This window comes from Gorilla gorilla, chromosome 11 (genome assembly GCF_029281585.2).
Source record: "Gorilla gorilla gorilla isolate KB3781 chromosome 11, NHGRI_mGorGor1-v2.1_pri, whole genome shotgun sequence".
Lineage (NCBI taxonomy): Eukaryota > Metazoa > Chordata > Mammalia > Primates > Hominidae > Gorilla > Gorilla gorilla.
Window position 1 is genome coordinate 130,710,776 of NC_073235.2, and position 22,131 is coordinate 130,732,906.

Below are 22,131 nucleotides of genomic sequence, written 5' to 3' on the forward strand. Positions count from 1 at the left end.
CACATATCTATGATCAACTGATTTTTGACAAAGGTGCCAAAAACACATAATGAAGAAAGGATAGTCTCTTCAATAAATGGTGTAGGAAAACTGGATATCCACATACAGAAGACTAAAAATGGACCCTTTTCTCACCTCATATAAAAATCAACTAAAAATGGATTAAATACTTAAATGTAAGGACTAAAACTATAAAACTACTAGAAGAAAACATAGCTGAAAAACTCCTTGACTTAAACTGATTTAAAAATGAGTTTTTAAAGTTTTTATCTTTATGTTGTTGAGTTTTAAGAGTTCTTTGTATATTTCAGGTAATAGTCCTTTATTAGATATGTATTTTAGAAATATTTTCTCCCAATCTGTGGCTTATCTCTTCTCATTCTTTTGTCAGTGTCTTTCACAGAGCGAAAGTTTTTAATTTTAATAAAGTCTATCTTATCAAGCCTTTCTTTTATAGATTGTGCCTTTGGTGTATCAAAAATGTCATTGCCATACCCACAATCCATCTAGATTTTTCTCCTACATTATCTTCTAGGAGGTTTTTTTTTTTTTTTTTTCCTGCGAGAGAGTCTTGCTCTGTCACCCAGGCTGGAGTGAAGTGGTGCAATCTCAGCTCACTGCAAACTCTACCTCCCAGGTTCAAGAGATTCTCCTGTCTCAGCCTCCCAAGTAGCTGGGATTATAGGCATACCACCACACCCAACTAATTTTTGTATTTTTAGTAGAGACAGGGTTTCACCATGTTGGCCAGGCTGGTCTCAAACTCCTGACCTCAGGTGATCCACCCACTTTGGCCTTCCAAAGTGCTGGGATTATAGGCTTGAGCCACTGCACCCAGCCATTCCAGGAGTTATATAGCTTTGTGTTTACATTTAGGTCTGTGATCCATTCGTGTTATTTTTTCAAAGGGTGTAATGTGTCTGGATTCATTTTTTTTGGCATGTAAATGTCCAGTTGTTTCTGTACTGTTTATTGAAGAGACTATCTTCTCTTCAATATATTGCCTTTGTTTCTTTGTCAAAGATCCATTGACTGTATTTGTGGGTGTCTATTATTGGGCTCTCTATTCTGTTCCATTGCTTGATTTTGCCAATACCACACTCTCTTGTCTACTATAGCTGTAGAGTAAATCATCATGTCAGGTAGTCTCAATCCTCTAACTTTGTTCTTCCTCTTCAATCTTGTGTTCAATATTCTTGGTCTTTTGCTCTCCATACAAACTTTGGAATTAGTTTGTTGATATCTGCAAAATAACTTGCTGGGATTTTGACTGGGATTGTAATGAATCTATAGATTCAACTGGGAAGAACTGACATCATGAAAATATTGAATCTTCCTATTAATGAATAGCCTTTATTTTTGAAGGAATTTTTGCTGGATAAAGTATACTAGGCTGACAGTTTTTTTTCTCCTTCAGCATAGTATAGTTGTCATACTTTGTCTTTTATCTTACATTGTTTCTGATAAGAAATCTGCAGTTTTATTTGTGCTTCTTAGTATATAATGTTTCTTTTTCTCTGGGCTGCTTTTAAGACAATTTCTTTATGATTTGCTTTTAATAATTTGATTATCATGTGCCTTGATGTGATTTTCTTTCTGTTGATCCTGCTTAGAGTTCGTTATATTTCTTAATTTGTGGGTTTATAACTTTCATCAAATCTTACATTCATGTGTACCTTTAAATCTTTTGGCATATTTATGAGATATTTAATCTCTTTATCATGTTTGTTTCCCTTCACTCAAAGTCCTTGTCTGCTAATTTCATCTTCTCTGTAATTTCTGAATATGTTTCTTTTGATGATTATACTCCTTATAATGAGTGATATTTTTCTTCTTTGTGTAGCATTTTTTGCTTGGATGTTACATTACAAATTTATGTTGTTGAGTACTAGATTTTGTTGTCTTTTCTTTAAACAATGTTGAACTTTATTCCAGGTTAAATTAGTTTCAGTTCAGCTTGATCTTTTGATGCTTGCTTTTAAGTTGTGTTAGAACAAGTGTAGATTAGCCTTTATTTTTAGGGCTAGTTTAGCTTTAATTCTATGATGTGATGTTTTTAGGGTCTCTACTAAGTATTGTGTGTATGTAACATGGATTCTTCACTCTGGCTAGTTGGGACTAAACATCTTCCAGTACTATGCGAGCTTGTGGCATTGTCCAGCTTACAATTCTCTAGCGTCATGGGGCTGTACCTATAGATTCATGCCTCAGTGTCCAGCAACAGGTCAAGGGGCTTCCTGTGCAGATTCCTCTTCTTTCTCTGCATATCTCCCTCTAGTCTGTGTCTCCTCACCTCATTGTGCCCACTGAACTCTGCTCAGGATTTCCCTCTTGGCATTATTGTCTGAAAAGGCAATCCAGATAGAAAGTGAGGGCAATTATAGGGCTAATCATGTTTGTTTCCCTTCGCTCAATGTGCTGCTTGTTGTACAACGTATGAAATCAGTTGTTTAATTCTGACCATTAAAAAAATTATTCATGGATGGGCCAGGCACAGTGGCTCATGCTTATAACCCCAGCATTTTGGGAGGCAGAGGCAGGTGGATCACCTGAGGTCAGGAGTTCAAGACCAGCCTGGCCAACATGGTGAAACCCCGTCTCTACTAAAAATACGAAAGAAAAATTAGCTGGGTGTGGTGGCATGTGCCTGTAGTCCCAGCTACTCGGGAGGCTGAGGCAGGAGAATCGCTTGCAGCTGGGAGGCAGAGATTGCAGTGAGCCGAGATCGCACCACTGCACTCTAGCCTGGGTGACAGAGTGAAACTCCAACTCAAAAACAAAAGAAAACAATTGTTCACGGATGGAGGGCAAGTTGAGTTTCAATAACTTCATTGTGAGTAGAAACAGAAGACCTTTCACATTTATCTTTAAAGCTCTCTCTGTAGGTATGCCATTGTGATTTTGATTTCAATAATTAATATGTTTTTCTATCTAGTGGTTTTTAATTTCATTATACTTTTCATCTTTGCAGTAGTATTTTATTGATTTTTATATCTACCTTATTCTATTCTGATGGTAGTTTGTTTCTTGCTCCTATTTTGTATGTCTCATTTTTTCCAAATATTAAACATAAGTACTTTACATTCTGTATTTAATAATTCCAGTGTCTGAGAACTTCGATAGGGCTAATTCTGCCTCTTCATGTTTGTGCTGAGTCTTTCTTACAGTGCCTTGATTCCTTGTGTGTCTTTCAGTTTAAGACTCTGAGCTTATACTTGATGGGGCTTTATTTGTTGAAATCCTTTAAGACTGGGCTTAACTCTCCAGAGATTTTACTTTTGTCTCTGCCAAGCTCTCACAGGGTTGTTAACCTGAGATTGCTTTAAGGTAACTTACCAGCTTGGGATTTCCTGGACCACAAGTATAATGCAAATTAGAATGACAAAAATGCATTAGGGTAAGCTGTGGTTATAAATTCTCAAGGGGATTGTTTTCTCCTTGTATCCAGAGCCTGAACCCTGAAAGATGCCTTTTTTTTTTTTTTTTTTTTAATCAGTTCACTCTTCTGGTGGGTGAACTTTTTCCATAGTTCACACCTTTACTGAGGTTGTAACCCTTCAGGATGTGGAGGTCTGCCTCAGTTCCAAGTCTTCACCATTCGCAGACCCTCATTTCCTGGTTTCCACTAGCCTTTAGAAAATAAATTTTTAGGCTACAGAGACTGGTAGATGCCCTCAAGGGCAAGCACAGAGTCAGCTTTAATTTACTACCTTTTCAAATTCTTTCTTTTTTTAACCTCTGAAATTTCTATAATTACTATTGTTAAGATTAGCCTTGCAAATAAGGGTAAATAAAATAATTCCTGAGAATATAGAAATGAGGGTAAATCATAAATGGCAGACAGCATTCTGTTTCCATCTCTCCAGATAAGGGTTCTTAGGGGCTGCTGTTTTAGACGGGGGTACCAAACATCCAAATCCATGGTGAATATATCACACTTGCTTGTCAATTTTTTTAATTGACAGTAATTGTATCTATTATATGGGGTATACTGTGATGTTTTCATATAGTTTTACCTTGTGGAATGATTAAGTCATGCTAATTAAAAAATCTAGCACCTCACATACTTATATTTTGTTGTGGTGAAAACATTTAATATCTAATCTTTTAACAGTTTTGAAATATACAGGCCAGGCCCAGTGGCTCACACCTGTACTACCAGCACTTTGGGAGGCTGAGGTGGCAGGATCACTTGAGCCCAGGAGTCTGAGACCAGCCTTGGCAACAGAATGAGATCTCCATCTCCACAAAAAAATTAAAAAAATTGGGCAGGCATGGTGGTGCACACCTATAGTCTCAGCTGCTTGAAAGGCTGAGAAGGAAGGATTGCTTGAGCCCTGGAAGTTGGGGCTGCGGTGAGCCATGTTTGCACCACAGCACTCCAGCCTGGGTGACAGAGACTCTATCTCAAAAAAAAAAAAAAAAAAAAAAAAGAAAGAAATATACAATGCATTGTTATTTATTACATTCACCATTCTGGGCAATAGATCACTAAAGCTTATTTGCTTATCTTCCTTTAAAAAAAAAGATCAGCTTCATACCTAAAAGGATGTTTATTATACTTAATCCAGGGTTTCTAGGTGATTCATAGTGGGAACATTTTTCAGGCTGGCTAGATCACTATAATGCTTAAAATGCAAATCTTTCACTCTCGTTCTTCTCACGGCTGGCACCTTCTCTTCATTTAGGTCTCATCTCAATGCCAACATCCTATCTAAGTAGCCACTTTCCCTACCAGTCATTTGCTACCACATTATTTTTTATTTTTTCTCTCATCACACTGTACAATAATATTTTTTCAAAATGTTTTCCTATGTACTCTCCCTGTCTCTCCCACTAGTGTGTAAGAACTATGAGAGTAGATATCAAGTCTTTCTATTTTCTTCTGTGTTTTCAGCCCCAAGGCCAACTGCTTGTCAGAATAAGCACTCAAATATTTGTTGGATGAATAATTTTTTTCTTGAAGCAAATATAAATGGATACACCACCTAAAATATGTTTCTAAAACTTAAGATTATGTCAGTAAGTATAGCATGTGAATGCCCAGAATTGTCAGTTTGTTGCTTATACTTTGTGGTCTCAACTTATCAAGAAGTCCAATACATTCTGAAGTTGTTATTCTTTTATCAAAAAAGTAAGAAAGTGATTTTTATTTCAGTATATTGAGCGTAAATAACTTTTTTTAAAGTAAGAATCATGAAAACATGCCTAAAGAAAGTAGTCTAAAATTATTTTCAGGACATGACACCTCCCCATCTCCAAACAAAATTAAGAGTGCATATGCCACTTACCTTGTTTGTGTATAAGGGAGTAGAACTGTTTCACAGAGAAGTTAGTTTTGTACTTAGCTATTTGACTAATCAAATCCCATAACATCTCTGAGCTTAGAAAATGTAATCTAAATATGGTTAATTTTCCCTCTAGCAAATCCTGGAAATCCTCGTTTTAATAAGATCTTCGCAGTGTTTGTAAGATATTCCTTTTCCTTTTTTTTTTGAGACAGAGTCTTGCCCCGTCACCCAGGCTGGAGTGCAGAGGCACGATCTCGGCTCACTGCAACCTCCACCTCCCAGGTTCAAGCAATTCTCTGCCTCAGCCCCCCAAGTAGCTGGGAAGGTGCCCTCCACCACACCTGGCTAATTTTTGTATTTTTAGTAGAGACAGGGTTTCACCACATTGGCCAGGCTGGTCTTGAACTCCTGACCTCATGATCCATCTGCCTCGGCCTCCCAAAGTGCTTGGATTATAGGCGTGAGCCACCGCGCCCAGCTTTTAAGATACTTCTTTTGGAAAAAATTCCTGGAATAAGGGTAATCATATACCCTAACTCCAAACAGCAATGACAACAACCAAAAAGCAAGCATTTATTACAACAGGCGAGGCCCTGAGTTGAGAGATTTATGTGCATTTCCTTATTAAAACCTTAAAGATCCTCTTATAATTATTATTCCTACCTATAGGTGAGTAAACTTTGGTAAACAGAGAAGTTGCTCATAGTTACAAGGTTAGTGAAATCCATGTTCTTTAATAACTCTTTATATTGTTCCACAAAGAAAAACATTTTCAATATTTAGTCCTTGTGTTTTGGAAGCAGATGTAGGTCTTGAATTTCTAGGGTGGATGACTCCACATTCTTTCCTGTTTTATTGGTGGAAAACCAAGCCAGAAATCATGATTTGAGAGGGTGTGTTCTTGGGCCATTCTATGTAATACAAACCTAAGTCATTTGGGGACTTTATTCATACATATTTCCAGTATATTTTGGAAAAAGCATTGAATTGTACCTATTTTAAAGATAATATCAGTGACATTTAATTCATAATTGTATTATGAATTTTATTCAACTTCAGTGACAATTGCTATTTGATCTCAGCCTACAACCATAAATCTTGTTGAACTACTATTTCATGAACATTCCCTAACTAGCCACTCTTTGGTTAAAAATCTCAGCTGGGTTTAAGATATCTGTGTTAAAGAAGACTGCAAGTCAGGCATCTGGATTCTCTAAGAAGGGTTTTCCATTTTCTTGTATTTCAGGTTAAGGGAATTCTAAAGAATTACACATGAGCTGATTTGTTGCTTTAAGTCTGATCACTTTAAAAAATTTGTAATTCTCCAAACGACCTAGATAAAATGCTTTGATAAATATTGTCTATAATTGGAGAACTACAAATATTGTCTATAACTGGAGAACTACTGATGTATAAAAATGTGTCTTTTTGGTTAGCTCTGCGTACGTCATTTGATTTAGCTTTGTGTTCTTTTGCTTTTACGTTTTCATGCTTTCTCCTTATTCTTCCAGGATTTCATCCAATTGGAAAGTTAAGTTCTTAGTACTGAGTGGCTAAAAAAGAAATATTTAAATCCACCTAGACACTATGTACCAAATACACTCAACCATAACCACACCAGTAATGATGCCCTCTAATGCGGAGCACTGGTACCTGAGGATGAATCCCTTCTCCTTCCCTGGTGGAAGTGGAAAAGTATCAAGGATTTTCAGAGAGCTGCTGAAATTTGATGAAGGCTGTGTTCAACTTGTTGGCTGCCACTCTTGGTAAATAATAAACAATATAGGCATATGTCTCTGAAAAGACTTCTCCAACTTAGGTTTTCCAAGCCCAGTAGCTTAATTTTTTATTTTGTTTTCCTGTTTTTTTTTTAAATTTAATTTTATTATTATTATTATACTTTAAGTTTTAGGGTACATGTGCACAAAGTGCAGGTTAGTTACATATGTATACATGTGCCATGCTGGTGTGCTGCACCCATTAACTCGTCATTTAGCATTAGGTATATCTCCTAATGCTATCCCTCCCCCCTCCCCCCACCCCACAACAGTCCCCGGAGTGTGATGTTCCCCTTCCTGTGTCCATGTGTTCTCATTGTTCAATTCCCACCTATGAGTGAGAACATGCGGTGTTTGGTTTTTTGTCCTTGAGATAGTTTACTGAGAATGATGATTTCCAGTTTCATCCATGTCCCTACAAAGGACAAGAACTCATCATTTTTTATGGCTGCATAGTATTCCATGGTATATATGTGCCACATTTTCTTAATCTAGTCTATCATTGTTGGACATTTGGGTTGGTTCCAAGTCTTTGCTATTGTGAATAGTGCTGCAATAAACATACGTGTGCATGTGTCTTTATAGCAGCATGATTTATAGTCCTTTGGGTATATACCCAGTAATGGGATGGCTGGGTCAAATGGTATTTCTAGTTCTAGATCCTGTTTTGTTTAACTACAAACCAAAGCTAAAGAAATGATACAATGGTCTCATATTCAAGAATCTTATAAATTTTCTACAGAAAATATAAGGTGTAAAAGGAATGGAGAGTTCTTTAAGCAGCCTCAGAGAAATTATTACCTTGCGTCAAATTCAAAATGGATTGTCAACTATGTCATAATTTTCTGGAAAAAGCTGTTTAAATAACAATACTTCAGTGTTGCTTTGCATTTACACTGCCAGAATTATACCAGGCATCTAAAGGGCAGCCCTTGTGGGACACAGTGTCCTTGGCAAGATCTTTAGAAAAAGACAAAAAACAAAAACAGAAAGCAAAACTTGAAAGGAGAGACTCTATGGAGAAGAAAAATGAGAGGAGAGAAAAATGATGCCAAAATATTTAATGTCAAATGCCAATACTAATATTTATTTAACTGTTTTCAAATGAATAAGTTGCATCATTTATTATTAATACTATTGCATCATATATTATTAATATTATTATTTGCTTAAAAATTGCCATGAATGAATTTTAAAAGGTAGGAAACCATAGGAGATTAATTTTAATGGGAGGAATGATATCTTACTTCTTTGGTTATATAGATGAGTTTAGTTAGTTTTGGAGATTTTAAGAAGAGATTTACTTTCAACTCTCTATCATAAATGCATATTAACCTAGGAGATCTTTTTTTTTTATTACACTTTAAGTTTTAGGGCACATGTGCACAACGTGCATGTTTGTTACATATGTATACATGTGCCATGTTGGTGTGCTGCACTCATTAACTCATGTTTTTTTTTTGGTCTTGAAAATTTAGTTCTTGCACCAATCAAATCCTTTATGTCTAAAATTTAGACTGAACACTGATTAAGACGCAAACTCCAGTCACATGCACCCTATGTAGTCTAAGAGACGATTCACTCACCTATGGATTTGACAAGCGCTCACGGCTGTGTCTCCACCTCTCACCACATCTGGGATGTTTTTGTCATTCGAATGCTCTTCTGCTTCCTCTAGGAGGCTGCTTTTGGAAAGGAAGGGTTCAGGTTCCCCAGCACAGGCTTCTCTCTGATCTGTTTCAATCTGAATCAAAGGCACTTCCCTCGAGCAAAGTGATCGCCTTTTGTGGTTTATTGGTACAGGGTCCTGGCACAAGGAAGTTTCTTTTTTAGAATCTAAAGGGCTGTGGTTTGTAAGAGAAGCAGTTTTGCTCAAAGATGACACTGGGGGCTGTTTACATTCGGTAACAGAGTCTTTCCTCGGGCAATCGAGAGACTCCTGAACAAGCAGAGTTAGCCCACTGCACATCCCGCTCGCAGCTAATCTATTTGCACACTTCTCTGCTTGCGAGGGAGAGCCACCAGAAACAGGCTCAGTGTCAGCTTCCCCTGCATCATCCACAATGATTTTGTTCTTGCGCATGAGAGCCTCGATGGAGCTAGCCCACGTTTCATGAATTAACATGCTGGTGATGTGGTCAGTCCCACCTCTCCGATACAAGCAAGAGTCAGATTTGCAGAGACCGGATGAGGACGCGCTACTGACCGGCTGCACGCTTGGGAAATCTTGTGGGCAGTTCTGAGCAAAGCCATCTAAAGAGTTGGCTTTGATGGGCACATTCACTGTCAGCCTGGAGCATGGGGATCTGCTGTCTGGCATGGACGACTGTCTGTGGCACACTGAGGATCGCAGAGAAGGAGACAGCAGGCCGGCTGTCCAATCCTGGCTGCTCCGTCTGGAGGAGGCACTTTCTCTGCTGTCTCTTTCGATGTCCCTCAGCATGTACCTGTAGAACTCCTCAGTGATGCTCTCTGTGCTGGACTGCTTAGAGGGACAGCTAGGCCTCACACTGAGGTGGTCACTTTTCCGGCACGCCTGTTGCATGGCTGAGTTCAGAATGCTGCTGGCGTTCTTGCCAGCATAGTAATCCAGCAGTAACTCAAATCCTCTCCCTTCATTTTCCATCTGGTTCACCATGAACCTGGAAAACTCATCGGTGATGCTCTCACAGCTCGACTGCTTGGAGACAGAGCTGGCCCTGCTGACCGGCTGGCTCAGCGTGCTCATTAAGCCCAGGCTGTTGACATACGCCCTGGCCTCGGAGTCTTCCTCAGGAATGCTTTCGCAGCTGGAGGCCTTCAGCCGGCTCCACCTGTCGCCACTCAGTAACCGATTCCGGGGATAGCCCTGCGCCTGCCACATGCCCTCCACCACAGAGAACTCCGTTAGGTTCATGATCTTGGCTGCCACTTCATTGGCAAAAAGATTGACAGAATCTGGGACATCTTCAAGGTTCATGGACTCATCCACAACCCTGTTCATCAGCTTTTCTTTAAGCTCAGGGTGCTCGTCCGTCTTCCTCTTGATCTCACTGAGCCGGGGCGGCTTGTGTTTCCTCACAGCGGTCCCGCTCCCCTGGCTCTCTTTCTTCCTCTTCAAGGATCGGCAGGGTACATTGGGTGTCATGAGAAACTCACTCCCTCTTTTCCATGCACAAAACCAGGGTTGTTTTCCACTGGAGTTGTCAAGGCAAATCGCTGCAATTTCAGTTGCCATGGAGACGACCGTGTCTGCTAATTCTTCCGCAAAGTCTGTAATGCAGTAGATGTCTGGATGCTTTGCTTGAAGCGTGGATTGAGCAGGAAGCAGCAAGTCATCCCCTAACAAGGACAGGTTGACTTGAACTTCGTTGATGCGAGATGTGGCACAGTTGTACTTTTCTTGGGTGTTTGGGTGGATAATCTCCTCAGCCTCCTGGGAACCACTTCTGGACTGGCTGACCGTTGGGGACCTTTGTCCTTCGGAAGAGGCTCTGCATTCATTCTCACTGTGATGAGGGCTTTTTGTATCCTCTCCTGCTATTCCTTTCAGATATATTTCCTTGGAGGATGTTGTAGCAGTCGAAGAATCGGGCACTCTGTGACTACGTGATAATTCTGACTGCAGCGTGGGGTTCTTGAAGAAGCCTGGCCTCACTCCACCCTTGTCTTGTTTTGAATACATGCCATCCACAATATTGTTGATGACAAGACTCGTGTTGTGTGAATTGCTAAGTGGAGAGCTGCTGGAGGATTCAGTGGCTTTTGTCCAAGCTTGACTAGCACCCAGATCAGATGGCTGGCAGCTTGGTTCTGTCTCCCTCCTTCTGATGGTCTCCTTAGAAAGGACAGCAGGACATTCACCAAGCCGTACAATATGACTCATCTTCTTGAACGTGAAGCATATCACATCTAAAAGCAGTTGATTTGTACTTTCCATTAAGGTGTCCAGAATTTCAGAGGAATGCCTGTTGTCATTGGGGTCAATTATCATATTTTTGTGGTGAACTTCATCAATGGAATGCTTCAGGATAACATTGGACAGGGTATGTGCCAGTTCATTCCTGAGGACATTTTCTGAGCACAGGGTCTGAGACTTTGAAGCAGTTTCCATGATTCTCCTGTTCATGGAGTCCAGAAAGTCTCCAATGCTGCTGTAGGTATTAGGCCTTGTTAAAACCAGAGCAGCCTCCTTGAGCAATCCCTCGGCAATGGCTTCCTTGCCAAGCTCCATGCTTGCTAAACCACAAAGTGGGGGCATGGCTTCAGAAGCCTCAGCTGCAGGCGGGAGGCTACCACTTGGAGCCACTGAGCATGTCACCTCTTCTCTTTCACCCAGACCACAGACAGCCACAGCACTGGCCACCTGAGTCATGCCACACAAAGCAGATGGAAAGGAGTACTCATTGATGGAAGGTTCCTTGAGTCCTTGGGGTGCTTGAGTTTGCAGTGCACCACTGCCCCCTGGGGGAAAGTTTGAGTCCACTTGCTCCATTTTGAGTCTTTCTGTGGCCTGTGGACTGGAAATGGTTCCAATCACAGTGGCTGCACAAGCTAACGCCACTTCTAGAGCACTCTGGGGTTGTCTGCTGGAGTTCTCTCCAGAGAGGATGCTTGAGGTTTCAACAGAGACTTCCATCTCAGGCCATGAGGAGATGCCTGGCTGTGGGGCAGCATCACTGCCATCTGGACTCTGAACAACGACGATTCTGGGGAGCTCATTCCATGACCGAGAAACCACTGTATCTTTTGTGGAATAGCAACTGGGAAGCAGAGAACTTCCTACAGAAACACTGACTGCAGATTCCTGGGGTAATGTGGACTGAGATTGAGATAATCTAATAAATGCATCCTGCAGCACGGATTCGGCTAAATTTGTAGCATACTTGCCAGTGGTGACTTCTCCATCTTGTCTAGGAGGGAGAGCGTTTCTTGTGTCTTCATGGTCTCCTGGGTTTAGGTTGCTTCTCTGCTCTGCCACAGCATATGCAGAAGGTACATCTTTATCCATCATGGAGAAATAAGCATCTTTTGGAATATACAGTGCCTGTGATTTTTCCATTTGACCTTTAAAAGCTTCTGAATGATAATAATGTGTGGCTTGTCTCCCATTCCCCACAGCTTCGCTTTTCCACTGTGATGGCTTGGCTGAGGGATCTAGACTCTGCAAGGCTGTGTTCTTTGTTAGGTTTTCTGTAGATCGTTCTGTTTTAATCAGTGGTGTGGGATATTTGTTGATGTATTTGTCTTCCAAAGCATAAAGCCACTTTTCCTTGTTGCAATTCCATTCCGCCTGGGTGGCTCCCTTTAGCTGTTTACTTTCCAAAACATTGGCTGAGACATTTATATTTTCATAACCTAGTGAGGAGAGAATGAGGAGCACTATTACTTTTTGAATAGCAGGTTACCATAAGTCTTAAGTAGTAATTACTTTCTAAAAATAAAACATCAATAAAGACACATGCACACGTATGTTTATTGCGGCACTATTCACAACAGCAAAGACTTGGAACCAACCCAAATGTCCATCAATGATAGACTGGATTAAGAAAATGTGGCACATATACACCATGGAATACTATGCAGCCATAAAAAAGGATGAGTTCATGTCATTTGTAGGGACATGGATGAAGCTGGAAACCATTATTCTGAGCAAACTATCACAAGGACAAAAAACCAAACACCGCATGTTCTCACTCATAGGTGGGAATTGAACAATGAGAACACTTGGATGCAGGGTGGGGAACATCACACACCAGGGCCTGTTGTTGGCAGGGGGAGTGGGGAGGGATAGCATTAGGAGATATACCTAATGTAAATGACAAGTTAATGGGTACAGCACACCAACATGGCACATGTATACATATGTAACAAACCTGCATGTTGTGCACATGTAGCCTAGAACTTAAAGTATAATAAAAAAATAAATAAATAAAAAGAAAGCATTGACTTTTTTTCCCCCTTCAAGAATAACAGTTTGAATGGTTTTCCTCAAGAAAAATGAATCTGAAAAGGCTTTCAAATTTCATGATAGAATGCCATCCAACAAAATGGCTTTCCATATGGGATACAAATGCAAGTAGGAGGTGTTTGAGGGCTGAGGGCTGCCACCATTTTTCAGGGGAAAGCAACCCAGACAGTTGCATCTTAGAGCTTCCCATTGGGTACAGAAGGAGAAGGGAGGATGTTTACAGCAACCTCAGTAGTGGGACTTGCTGCAAAGATTTGTTCTAAAGTTTGCATGAGACTTGTCCCAGGGACAGTGGCAACAACATCTGGGGTACCCCTTCCTCTGTGGCTAAAAGTGGGGAGGAGGAACGCATTGTTCATTGAGCTCTGTGAATGGGTCAACAGGAAGAGCTGAATAAATGGGTACTAAGCACTTTCCTGGATTATCTCTTTCTGTCTTCACAAAAATCATTAGCTATAGGCATGATCGTACTCCCAAATTAGACAAACAACTAGGCTAGGAAAGATTAGATAACTGTCGCCAGATCTCACAGCCTCAATGTGGCAGTGCTGGGATTCAAATCCAGGCTGGTCCAACTTGGCTTCAACGAATATATGGCTTTTATGGAAGTCTGAGGGAAGTTAACTTTCCTCCCAGTGATAGCCTCCATCTCTTGGCAGGCAGGAGGATTTTCCTTTAAAGTACACAAATTCCCTTCAGTATGCCTAAGGCATCTTTTGGGAGTCTGGATCCATCCAACCATTAAGTCCGCTAAGTGAGTTTGTCAGTATCTTCACCAGTGTTCTCATATCCTCCTTCCTTCCTTCCTTAAAATTCAGCAAGTAAAGATTGTGATGTGTCAGCCAAACTGATGTGGCCTGGAACTTTTCTGAAATCTCACCCAGACATTTTTATATGGGGACTAATTTCAGGAGGCACTAATTGGAAAGTTCTCACCGTTCCTAGATTCATCCACCTCGCTTTCCTCCTCCAAGTGCTCAGAAGCGGTTAGAAAGTCTTCCTCGATTGAGGATAAGGAACAGTTCGTGTCATCCTCCAGTTTCAAGATGTTTCTTTCCAGGTGGAGCTGTCGCTCCTGCACCAGTTCCAGACCAATCAGAAATTTGTTGATTTCAAAGATGATGCAATTGGTACTGTTTGGTCTGTTCCCTCTTGCACATTGGACCAAGCAGATATCTGGCAGCCAAGGACACTAAAAGTGGAGAGAAAAGAAGGCATTTATTCAAAAGGGAAAATAAAAGAGTATTGCCTCTGACCTTTCCTTTTCCACAAAGCTCTCCTGTTAATAGGAGTGGGGACCTTTAAAATATTTGAAATGTCTTCTGGGATTATATTAATAAACTGCTTGAAAAAAATTCAAGTGATGTTTGGAACACAAGGTACTTAGGAGAAAGCCTGACTTAGGGGAAAATAGATCGGCTGTATCACATATTTTAGTTTCCCTTGGTCAAAGCAAAAATTCAACTGGGTAAAGTTAAACAGGCAAAGAAGATTTTTATTCGAGGCTATTAAAATAGGGAAGAGAGGCCAGAATTAAGTTGGACCACAACTCCACTGAAACAAAAGGCAATAGGGTTTTAAGGGCTAGAGTGATGGGGGAGATCATAGGTCATCTGTGTTTGATAATGGGCTTTACCCAAAGAAACAGTAAACTTCCTTGTATCTTTATGACAGGAGGTAGTTTTACAACCTGGAGCAAGATGCCCAGTGAAGTTACGTTCTCATGCTCCCATAAAGACTGGGGACTTTAAGGGAACTATCTTCCTTGATGATTACATTTCAAAGAGACAGCTCCCAGGTCCTTGAGAAAGACATTTCTGGGTATAAAGCTGGCAAGAGGCTTTTACAAAAGGATTTACATCTCAAAAAGGCATAGGAGGAATTTACAATTATAAATTTTCTAGATTAAATGCTCTAAGAAAAGGGAAGTCAGGGTCTAGAGTCAGGAAGGAGCCTGTCTAAATTTTGGTCAAGCTGAAGGGAATGTCAACGCTGTCTTGGTTACCTCTTCTGATTAAATTGAGTCCCAGATTCTCAGATCAGTATCTTTCCCTGCCTTGAAGATACTCAGTAAAACCTCTACTAGTAGAGGTACAGTAAGTGTTCTATCAACTACAGTTAGATTCTATAATTTGTATTGCTTATCTGAAGAAGCAGTCAACATGAAATTAAATGAAATCCATAGGAAGTGAACTAATTATCTCTAAAAGACCAGTGTATGGGAAAAACAGTGATAAAGAGGCCCAAATTATACAATCATGTACTAGTCAGACCTGTTAATTCTGTTCCGTTCTAGGGTTACAAACCATATCCTCATTCTCCATTACACATTGTCACTATTCATATTATTTATTGCTCATTGGAATCGTAATAAAAGGTTCCAATAATTCTAGGAGAGATGATTATAAAATGAAAAATTCAATCCTTCTCCAAGGGGTTTAGGAATACCCTGGGGGCTCAAAAATAAAATTCCCCTAAATGCATATGTGATTAGGTCTGTTTTTCAAAGAAGGTGGTCCATTGCCTTGCTTTTCTAAGTGTGGATATGGACCTGCAGCCATGGCATCACCAGGGAGCTTGTTGGAAATATTTACTCAGGCCTCAACCCAGATCTACTCAATCAGAATCTGCATTTCCAAGGAATCTGTTGGAGATGCGTACATGCATTAGCATTTGAGACCCACTGGTCTATAGCTTTTATTGAATTCACAAAGTATCTGTGATCCCCCGAATGGAGAGGAACTGCTGTTGTAGAGTAAGCAGAAGTTGGCTTAATTTTCTTTCTACTGAATTTAGACACACTACACTAAACTGAAACTTACCCAGTATTTTCCGAGTGCCTATTGCATGCAAATTATGCAAGGAGGTGCATTTTCCGAGTGCCTATTGTATGCAAATTATGCAAGGAGGTGCAAACATGAATCAGACAATTGCTCTGGGGAGAAGGGCACACTATATTATCAATGAGTCAACCTCATCAGAGTCCAAGTGATTCACATGGAGTTGATTCACCTCCAGTGCCAGGGGTGATCATGTGACTTAAGCCTGGCCAATCTGAACAATGCATTCCTTGGGTCATAGTGATTGGTTCAGAAATGGGCATGTGACATATGAAAGCCAATAGGATGCAATGAGACTTCTGCTGAAAACCACCTGGAAATGACGTCCCATGCACTCTTTCCCGACTTGAACCCAAAAAGATATTGCTTCCTTGTGGGAGGAGCTTGTCTGATAATGGGGCCAACAGAAAGAAAACAGGAAAGAGGCCACAAGAGAAAAATCCATGTCTTGATGACATTGTTTAAGTCTCTAATCTACTCCTGGATTTTTCTGGTTACATGAAACAATATGTTCTCTTTTTGCTTAAGCTAATTTTCTGCCATGTTAAATTAAGAATCCTAACTGGGATTAATCAGGGTCTAGTAAGTTAAACTCAAGGTCAAGTCCAATTAATGTCAATACCAATTTTCATAGAGATATTGAAAGAAAGCTGGAATTTCTCAGTAATACCTGTACTTGCCAAAAGCTAGGAAAAGTGTTCTATAATGCAGAGGCAGTTTTTTTTTTTTTTTTTTTTTTTAGATCTGTGAATTCTAGAAAGAAAACGGGAATAAAGTCTTCACTCTCAAAGACATAATGTACAATTATTTGACAAGCCACAAATTACCTAGGATTCATGTAAAACTTATAGGACACAAGCCTTGTTAGTAGCTACAAAGTCAGGGAGATGTGATTACCTGGAAATAAAGCCTCTTCGTTTATTAATTGGTTTATCACACTGTATTATGTTTCTTGAAATTTGGAGACTTTTGGGATTTTTGAGATTTTGAAGAGTTGAAGGATAAAAGAAGACTTTAAAAATTGACAGTGAAATTAAAACCCAAGGAAGAACAATTTGTGGAAAACAAATGCTCATCATTTTAATCTGGAGCTGTTACATATCACTATAATATACTTTATGTGTATTTTTCTTGTAAATTAATTGAACAATTTTACTTACATATCTTTAAATAAATAATGTTATAGTGATTTATATAATAGGAGTGAACATGAGTGCATGGAATGATAATAGTAGTATTTTAGTTACTGTTTATTTTTAATAACGTTTGTTTTGGAGGAGGGATATTTTATTTATTGGGCCCAAGACACTCTCTTTCCATCCTTGAAGCTGCCATCCTGGATTTACTAGCTTGGCTAGTTTGGTATCTCCTAAGGAATACATAACATCTGAAAGATGATATTGTGGGATTCTGAAATAGAATTTTCATACTGCTCCTAAAAGAGAAGACGATTCTGTTTTTGTTTATCCAGTAGATTTGTAGAAAACCAAGCTAAGTAACCAATGCCTACTCTATCTGCTCTAGTTCAAATACAACTTAGGAATTTGAGAAGATAATAGAAATTAGGAGTTGATGTAAGAAAAGCTCTGTCAAACTCTAAGTGGCGCTATTTAAGAGAAATACAAATGCAGACTTTTCTCAAATATAAAGACACTTTGATTCCTATGTTACAGAAGCTTATGTGTAGCATCTGTTTGGGGTTTACACTGATCTGTGCTGAGCTAACTATAGATGTAAGTGAATGGCTTATCAAGAACTTATGTCTTACCTGCGAAACTTCAAAATCTGCCTGGAGATTTCCAGAGGCTAACCCACTTAGGACAACAATTTCATTTTCTTTTGGTTGTTGGACATTCATGGAACTGATAAGTTTTGGAAGATCTGGTGAAACGTTGACCAGTTTCTGTAAAGCAAGAATCTTTATTAGTTTAGCTGATTTCTTTTCACCAAATACTACTCACAAACTACTTTACCTTCAGAAATAATACTCATAACTGCTCATACATATAGACTGCTTAATCTACTAAGATTCTTACTAGAAGAAATTCTATAAAATGGAAGCATGCAAGTTTAGATTGAAAGAGAAAATATAAGCTTCAAAAACTCTTTAGTTCTACATTTTACAAAAGTAAACATTTTACAAAGTAAACATAAAGTAAACATTATGATAGTAATTACTATCATACCACAGGTATAAACAGTAACTTGGAAAAATTTTCCCTTTTAAGACCTTGCATAAAACATTTTTTGTTTTAACTAATAATCTTCCGATATGGCTTGGCTCTGTGTCCCCATCCAAATCTCATCTTGTAGCTGCTGTAATTGCCACGTGTTGTGGGAGGGACCTGGTGGGAGATGATTGAATCATGGGGGCGAGTCTCTCCCGCACTGTTCTTGTGATAGTGAATGGGTCTCATGAGATCTGATGGTTTTAAAAAGTGGGAATTTTTCCACACAAGCTCTCTCTTTGCCTGCTGCCATCCACGTGAGATGTGACTTGCTCCTCCTTGCCTTCCGTCATGATTGTGAGGCCTCCCCAGCCAGGTGGAACTGTAAATCCAATAAACCTCTTTCTTATAAGTCCAATAAACCTCTTTCTTATGTAAATTGCCCAGTATCGGGTATGTGTTTATCAGCATCCTGAAAATGAACTAATACCTCTTCTTTTCTAATTTTGAATAATAATAATAAAATTGTGACTAGCATTGATTTTACTCTATGTACTAAGCACTATGCTAGAGCCTGTATATATGTTAAATCTGACTACATTTAATCTTCACAATAACCCTACATGGATTAGGTACCATTATTCCTTTCATGTTATACACAAGCAGCCTCAGGACCAGGCCCAGTAACTTGCACAGTTCATGTAGCTAAATCAGTGCCAAGGTGTCTGTATGCTCTTAGCCATAGCAGACAATTATTTCAAATCACTCACGTAAACTCTTCAAACACACTACTCTTAGATGCCAACTTGCTTTGGCCCTCCCTGCTCTCTCTTTGACAGACTCCGCACCATAATTCTATCAAATACAATTGTATGTGTAATTTCTTTTGAAAATCCCATAGTACTACACATATGATGATATTTGGGGCTCGGTGAAAATTTGTAATCAATTAGCTGTGTGGGAAACTGGGTTTGAGAAGCTTGAAGTGCAGCATTGTCAATATGGGAATAACTGTCAGTAACCGAGTAATTGCAGGTCTACTGTTCTGTGAAAATCAAGTGGCAAATCGTGTGCTGTTATACATTAAACAGTATTACACCAAATGGTAAATTCAAACCATTGTCAGGTTTTAGCATGGAATGGCAACCTTATTACAGCACTTAATTCTTCCCACTGTATCAGCAGGCTCTAGTTCCAGAGGACTGAATAGATCTTCAAGTCCTTGCATACTGTCAAGCATTTACATCAGGGACCTCACTGCCTTGGAAGCACTTGGGGAATTTTAGCTGCAACAGGATGCAAAAAGTTCAAGCCAAGGGTACAGGTAAAGCATTTGATGAAAGCAGCAGGAAGAAGTAAATCTGAGAGACAGAGGGGAGGGTTGGCTGGTATCAGCAGGTTTTGGAAAATTCTTAGAAAAGTCATCTACAAATAGTCATTTTAAGGCACTGATGGGCAAGAGGATGTGTGCCTGTTTGGACAGTTCTGCCTACATGGGAGAGCAAGTTTCACAAATGTAAAAAGGGCAAATGGTAGAGGGTAAGTGCTAGGGAAAGGGTTGGGGAAATGGCCTGTAATGAAACTATCTAACTAAAGAGTCTCCTACAAAATGAGCATTATTTACAGATGAAATCAAGTTGAATAGTCCTTGTAATGACCTCCTGGACAGCTTGAGTTTCAAATGTTACCTGTTGCAGGTGCTCTGTGCTGCATTCATCCTTGTTCACATCAAGATTCACAAAGCAGACCTGGGAAAGAGGGCAAAAATAGTACGTTAAAGTCAAAAACCTGACTGTCTTTTTAGAAGAAAGAAAGCAGGAATCAGTTGGGGCAAATGCTTTGGGAGTCTTCCACATCTTAGACAGTTTGGCATAGAAATAGTCATTTCAGGGCGGGTGCAGTGGCTTATGCTTGTAATCCCAGCACTTTAGGAGGCCAAGGTGGGCAGAGCACGAGGTCGGGAGATCGAGACCATCCTGGCCAACATGGTGAAACACTGTCTCTACTAAAAATACAAAAATTAGCTGGGTGTCCTAGCTAATTGGCACGTGCCTGTAGTCCCAGCTACTCGGGAGGCTGAGGCAGGAGAATTGCTTGAACCTGGGAGGCGGAGGTTGCAGTGAGCCGAGGTCATGCCCACTCCAGCCTGGCAACAGTGTGAGACTGCATCTCAAAAAAAAAAAAAAAAAAGAAAAGAAAAAAGAAAGGAATAGTAATTTCACTTTTGAGCCTCTAAATAGCTCTCCAACACCCTGCTCAGCTTCCCACTGGTTACAACAAATGCCCGCTTCCTTTCATGGCCCAACATACTAAAAAAGTCTGCTTGTATTAGAGCCAATAGAACAGTTACAACAAAATCTTCAAGTTTATAAGGTGTTATCAGATCTCATGAAATAGGAAAAATAACTTTTTATGCTCTAAGCCTCTGTTTGTAATTGCAATAAATACTTTTCTCTATTTTCTCCTTTCCTCTTCTCATTTTTGCTCCTTTTCTCTACCCACTTTTAATGTAGTGCATAATAAACCAGGACTCCTCTTTGCCACATTGTTTTAGTTCATTTTACTTTATTTAACCTTGTTATACAATTTGCCTCTTTGTTAGCTATGTTGGATAAACATCTGAATGGGTTAGTCTAAAAACAATAGCCATAATATTAAACAATAAATCTGAACAACAATGAAACATTGTTATAAAGTCATATGTTGCATAATGAACAACATTTTGGTCAAGAACTGATCACATATACAACAGTGGTCCTTTAAGATTATAATACCGTATTTTTACTGTTTTCACCTTTTCTATGTTTACATATGTTTAGATATACAAATACTTAATGATTGTGTTTCAGTTGCCTGCGGTATTTAGGACAGAAACATGCTGTACAGGTTTATAGCCTAGGAGTAATAGGTTATACCATATAACCTACAGGTACAGTAGGCTATGTCATCTAGACTTGTCTAAGTACAGTCTGTGATGTTCAAACAGTGACAAAATCACCTAATCATGCATTTCTCATAACATGTCCCCAACAGTAAGTGACTCATGCCTGTAATTTAAATCCCAAATATATCACATAGTTAGAAAACTACTATGAGCATTCAGATGGGGTTGGAGAAAAGAAAGTTAGAGTTTTCAAAGAGGTTAGCTATGTTTTTGAAAGATAAAAAGACTTTTGTTGGGTAGGGAATGGGTGGGGACCATCACTAGTGGGTTGGACAGACAGCATGATTAATACTTTGAGGTGAGAAAGTGTAACGCTGTCAAGCCACAGGGAATAAGAGAATCTGACTGCAGGCAGGCCTAGAGGAAGGGAAGTGTTGGTAATTAGGTCTAGTTAGGTTTGGGCTAAATGAGAAAATGCAAATGAGGTTCTCTAATACTTTGCTAGCAATCATCCAAAGGTTTTTATTTCTAACTAGTTGATTTGATGTTACAAAACTGAGAACATTAATTACCTGGAATTTAGTTAGACATTTGAACTTTCAGATGCCTGCAAATATATGGGGCTTTCTGATCTTAGTTACTTTTTGGGATCATGGTTTCTTAGTCCATCTTTTTTCTTTTTGAGGTTAAAAAAATAATGGAAAGGTTTTGAGAAAGATCTTAAAAACTGAAATAGAAGTGTAAAGATCACTACTGCTTTAGTCCCAAAGAATAGGAGATTTCTTCAAGTTTCATGGACTCACAAGATCCTTGAAGTGCAACCCTAGGATGCACCATCTGCCTGTTAAGAATAACTTGATGGGCATTAGGGGGAAGAAAGGGCATGAAAGGACCCACACTCCCATTCAGAAGTTCTTTTTGCTCTGGGTTAATAAGATGGAAAAATAGGAAGAAATTGGCATGAGTCCCTTTGCAGACAGTGCAAATGGAAGCATAAATAGAAGATGGAGCTCAGAAGCAGTTCATGATCTAGGGAAGTTTGAGAATATTCATATAATAATTGAAACTTTGCCCTTGGAAAACTAGTTCAATATCCATCAGTCCTCAGGGACTTTTAATAACATGCAGCTGGCACTGGTGGTATTGAATTGATGAGAAGATTTTCCATTCACCTTAAAGAAAGGCCCATTACCTTGCCCCTGGGCATGACAAAGCTTTTA

General features: G+C 39.5%; 1 protein-coding gene across 3 annotated transcripts in view; it reads right to left on the bottom strand.

Moving 5' to 3' along the window:
- The window catches only part of SPHKAP (SPHK1 interactor, AKAP domain containing), a 206,858-nt gene that overhangs the window by 33,702 nt on the left and 151,025 nt on the right, over positions 1–22,131 (bottom strand). For all 3 annotated transcript variants that reach the window (XM_031008864.2, XM_004033306.4, XM_019022840.3), the window contains exons 4-7: positions 19,716–19,775; positions 17,628–17,762; positions 13,956–14,211; positions 8,656–12,406 (exon numbers count right to left, since the gene is read on the bottom strand). In XM_031008864.2, coding sequence (XP_030864724.2) covers positions 8,656–12,406; positions 13,956–14,211; positions 17,628–17,762; positions 19,716–19,775 — 4,202 coding nt within the window. The remainder of the gene's footprint in view (positions 1–8,655; positions 12,407–13,955; positions 14,212–17,627; positions 17,763–19,715; positions 19,776–22,131) is intronic.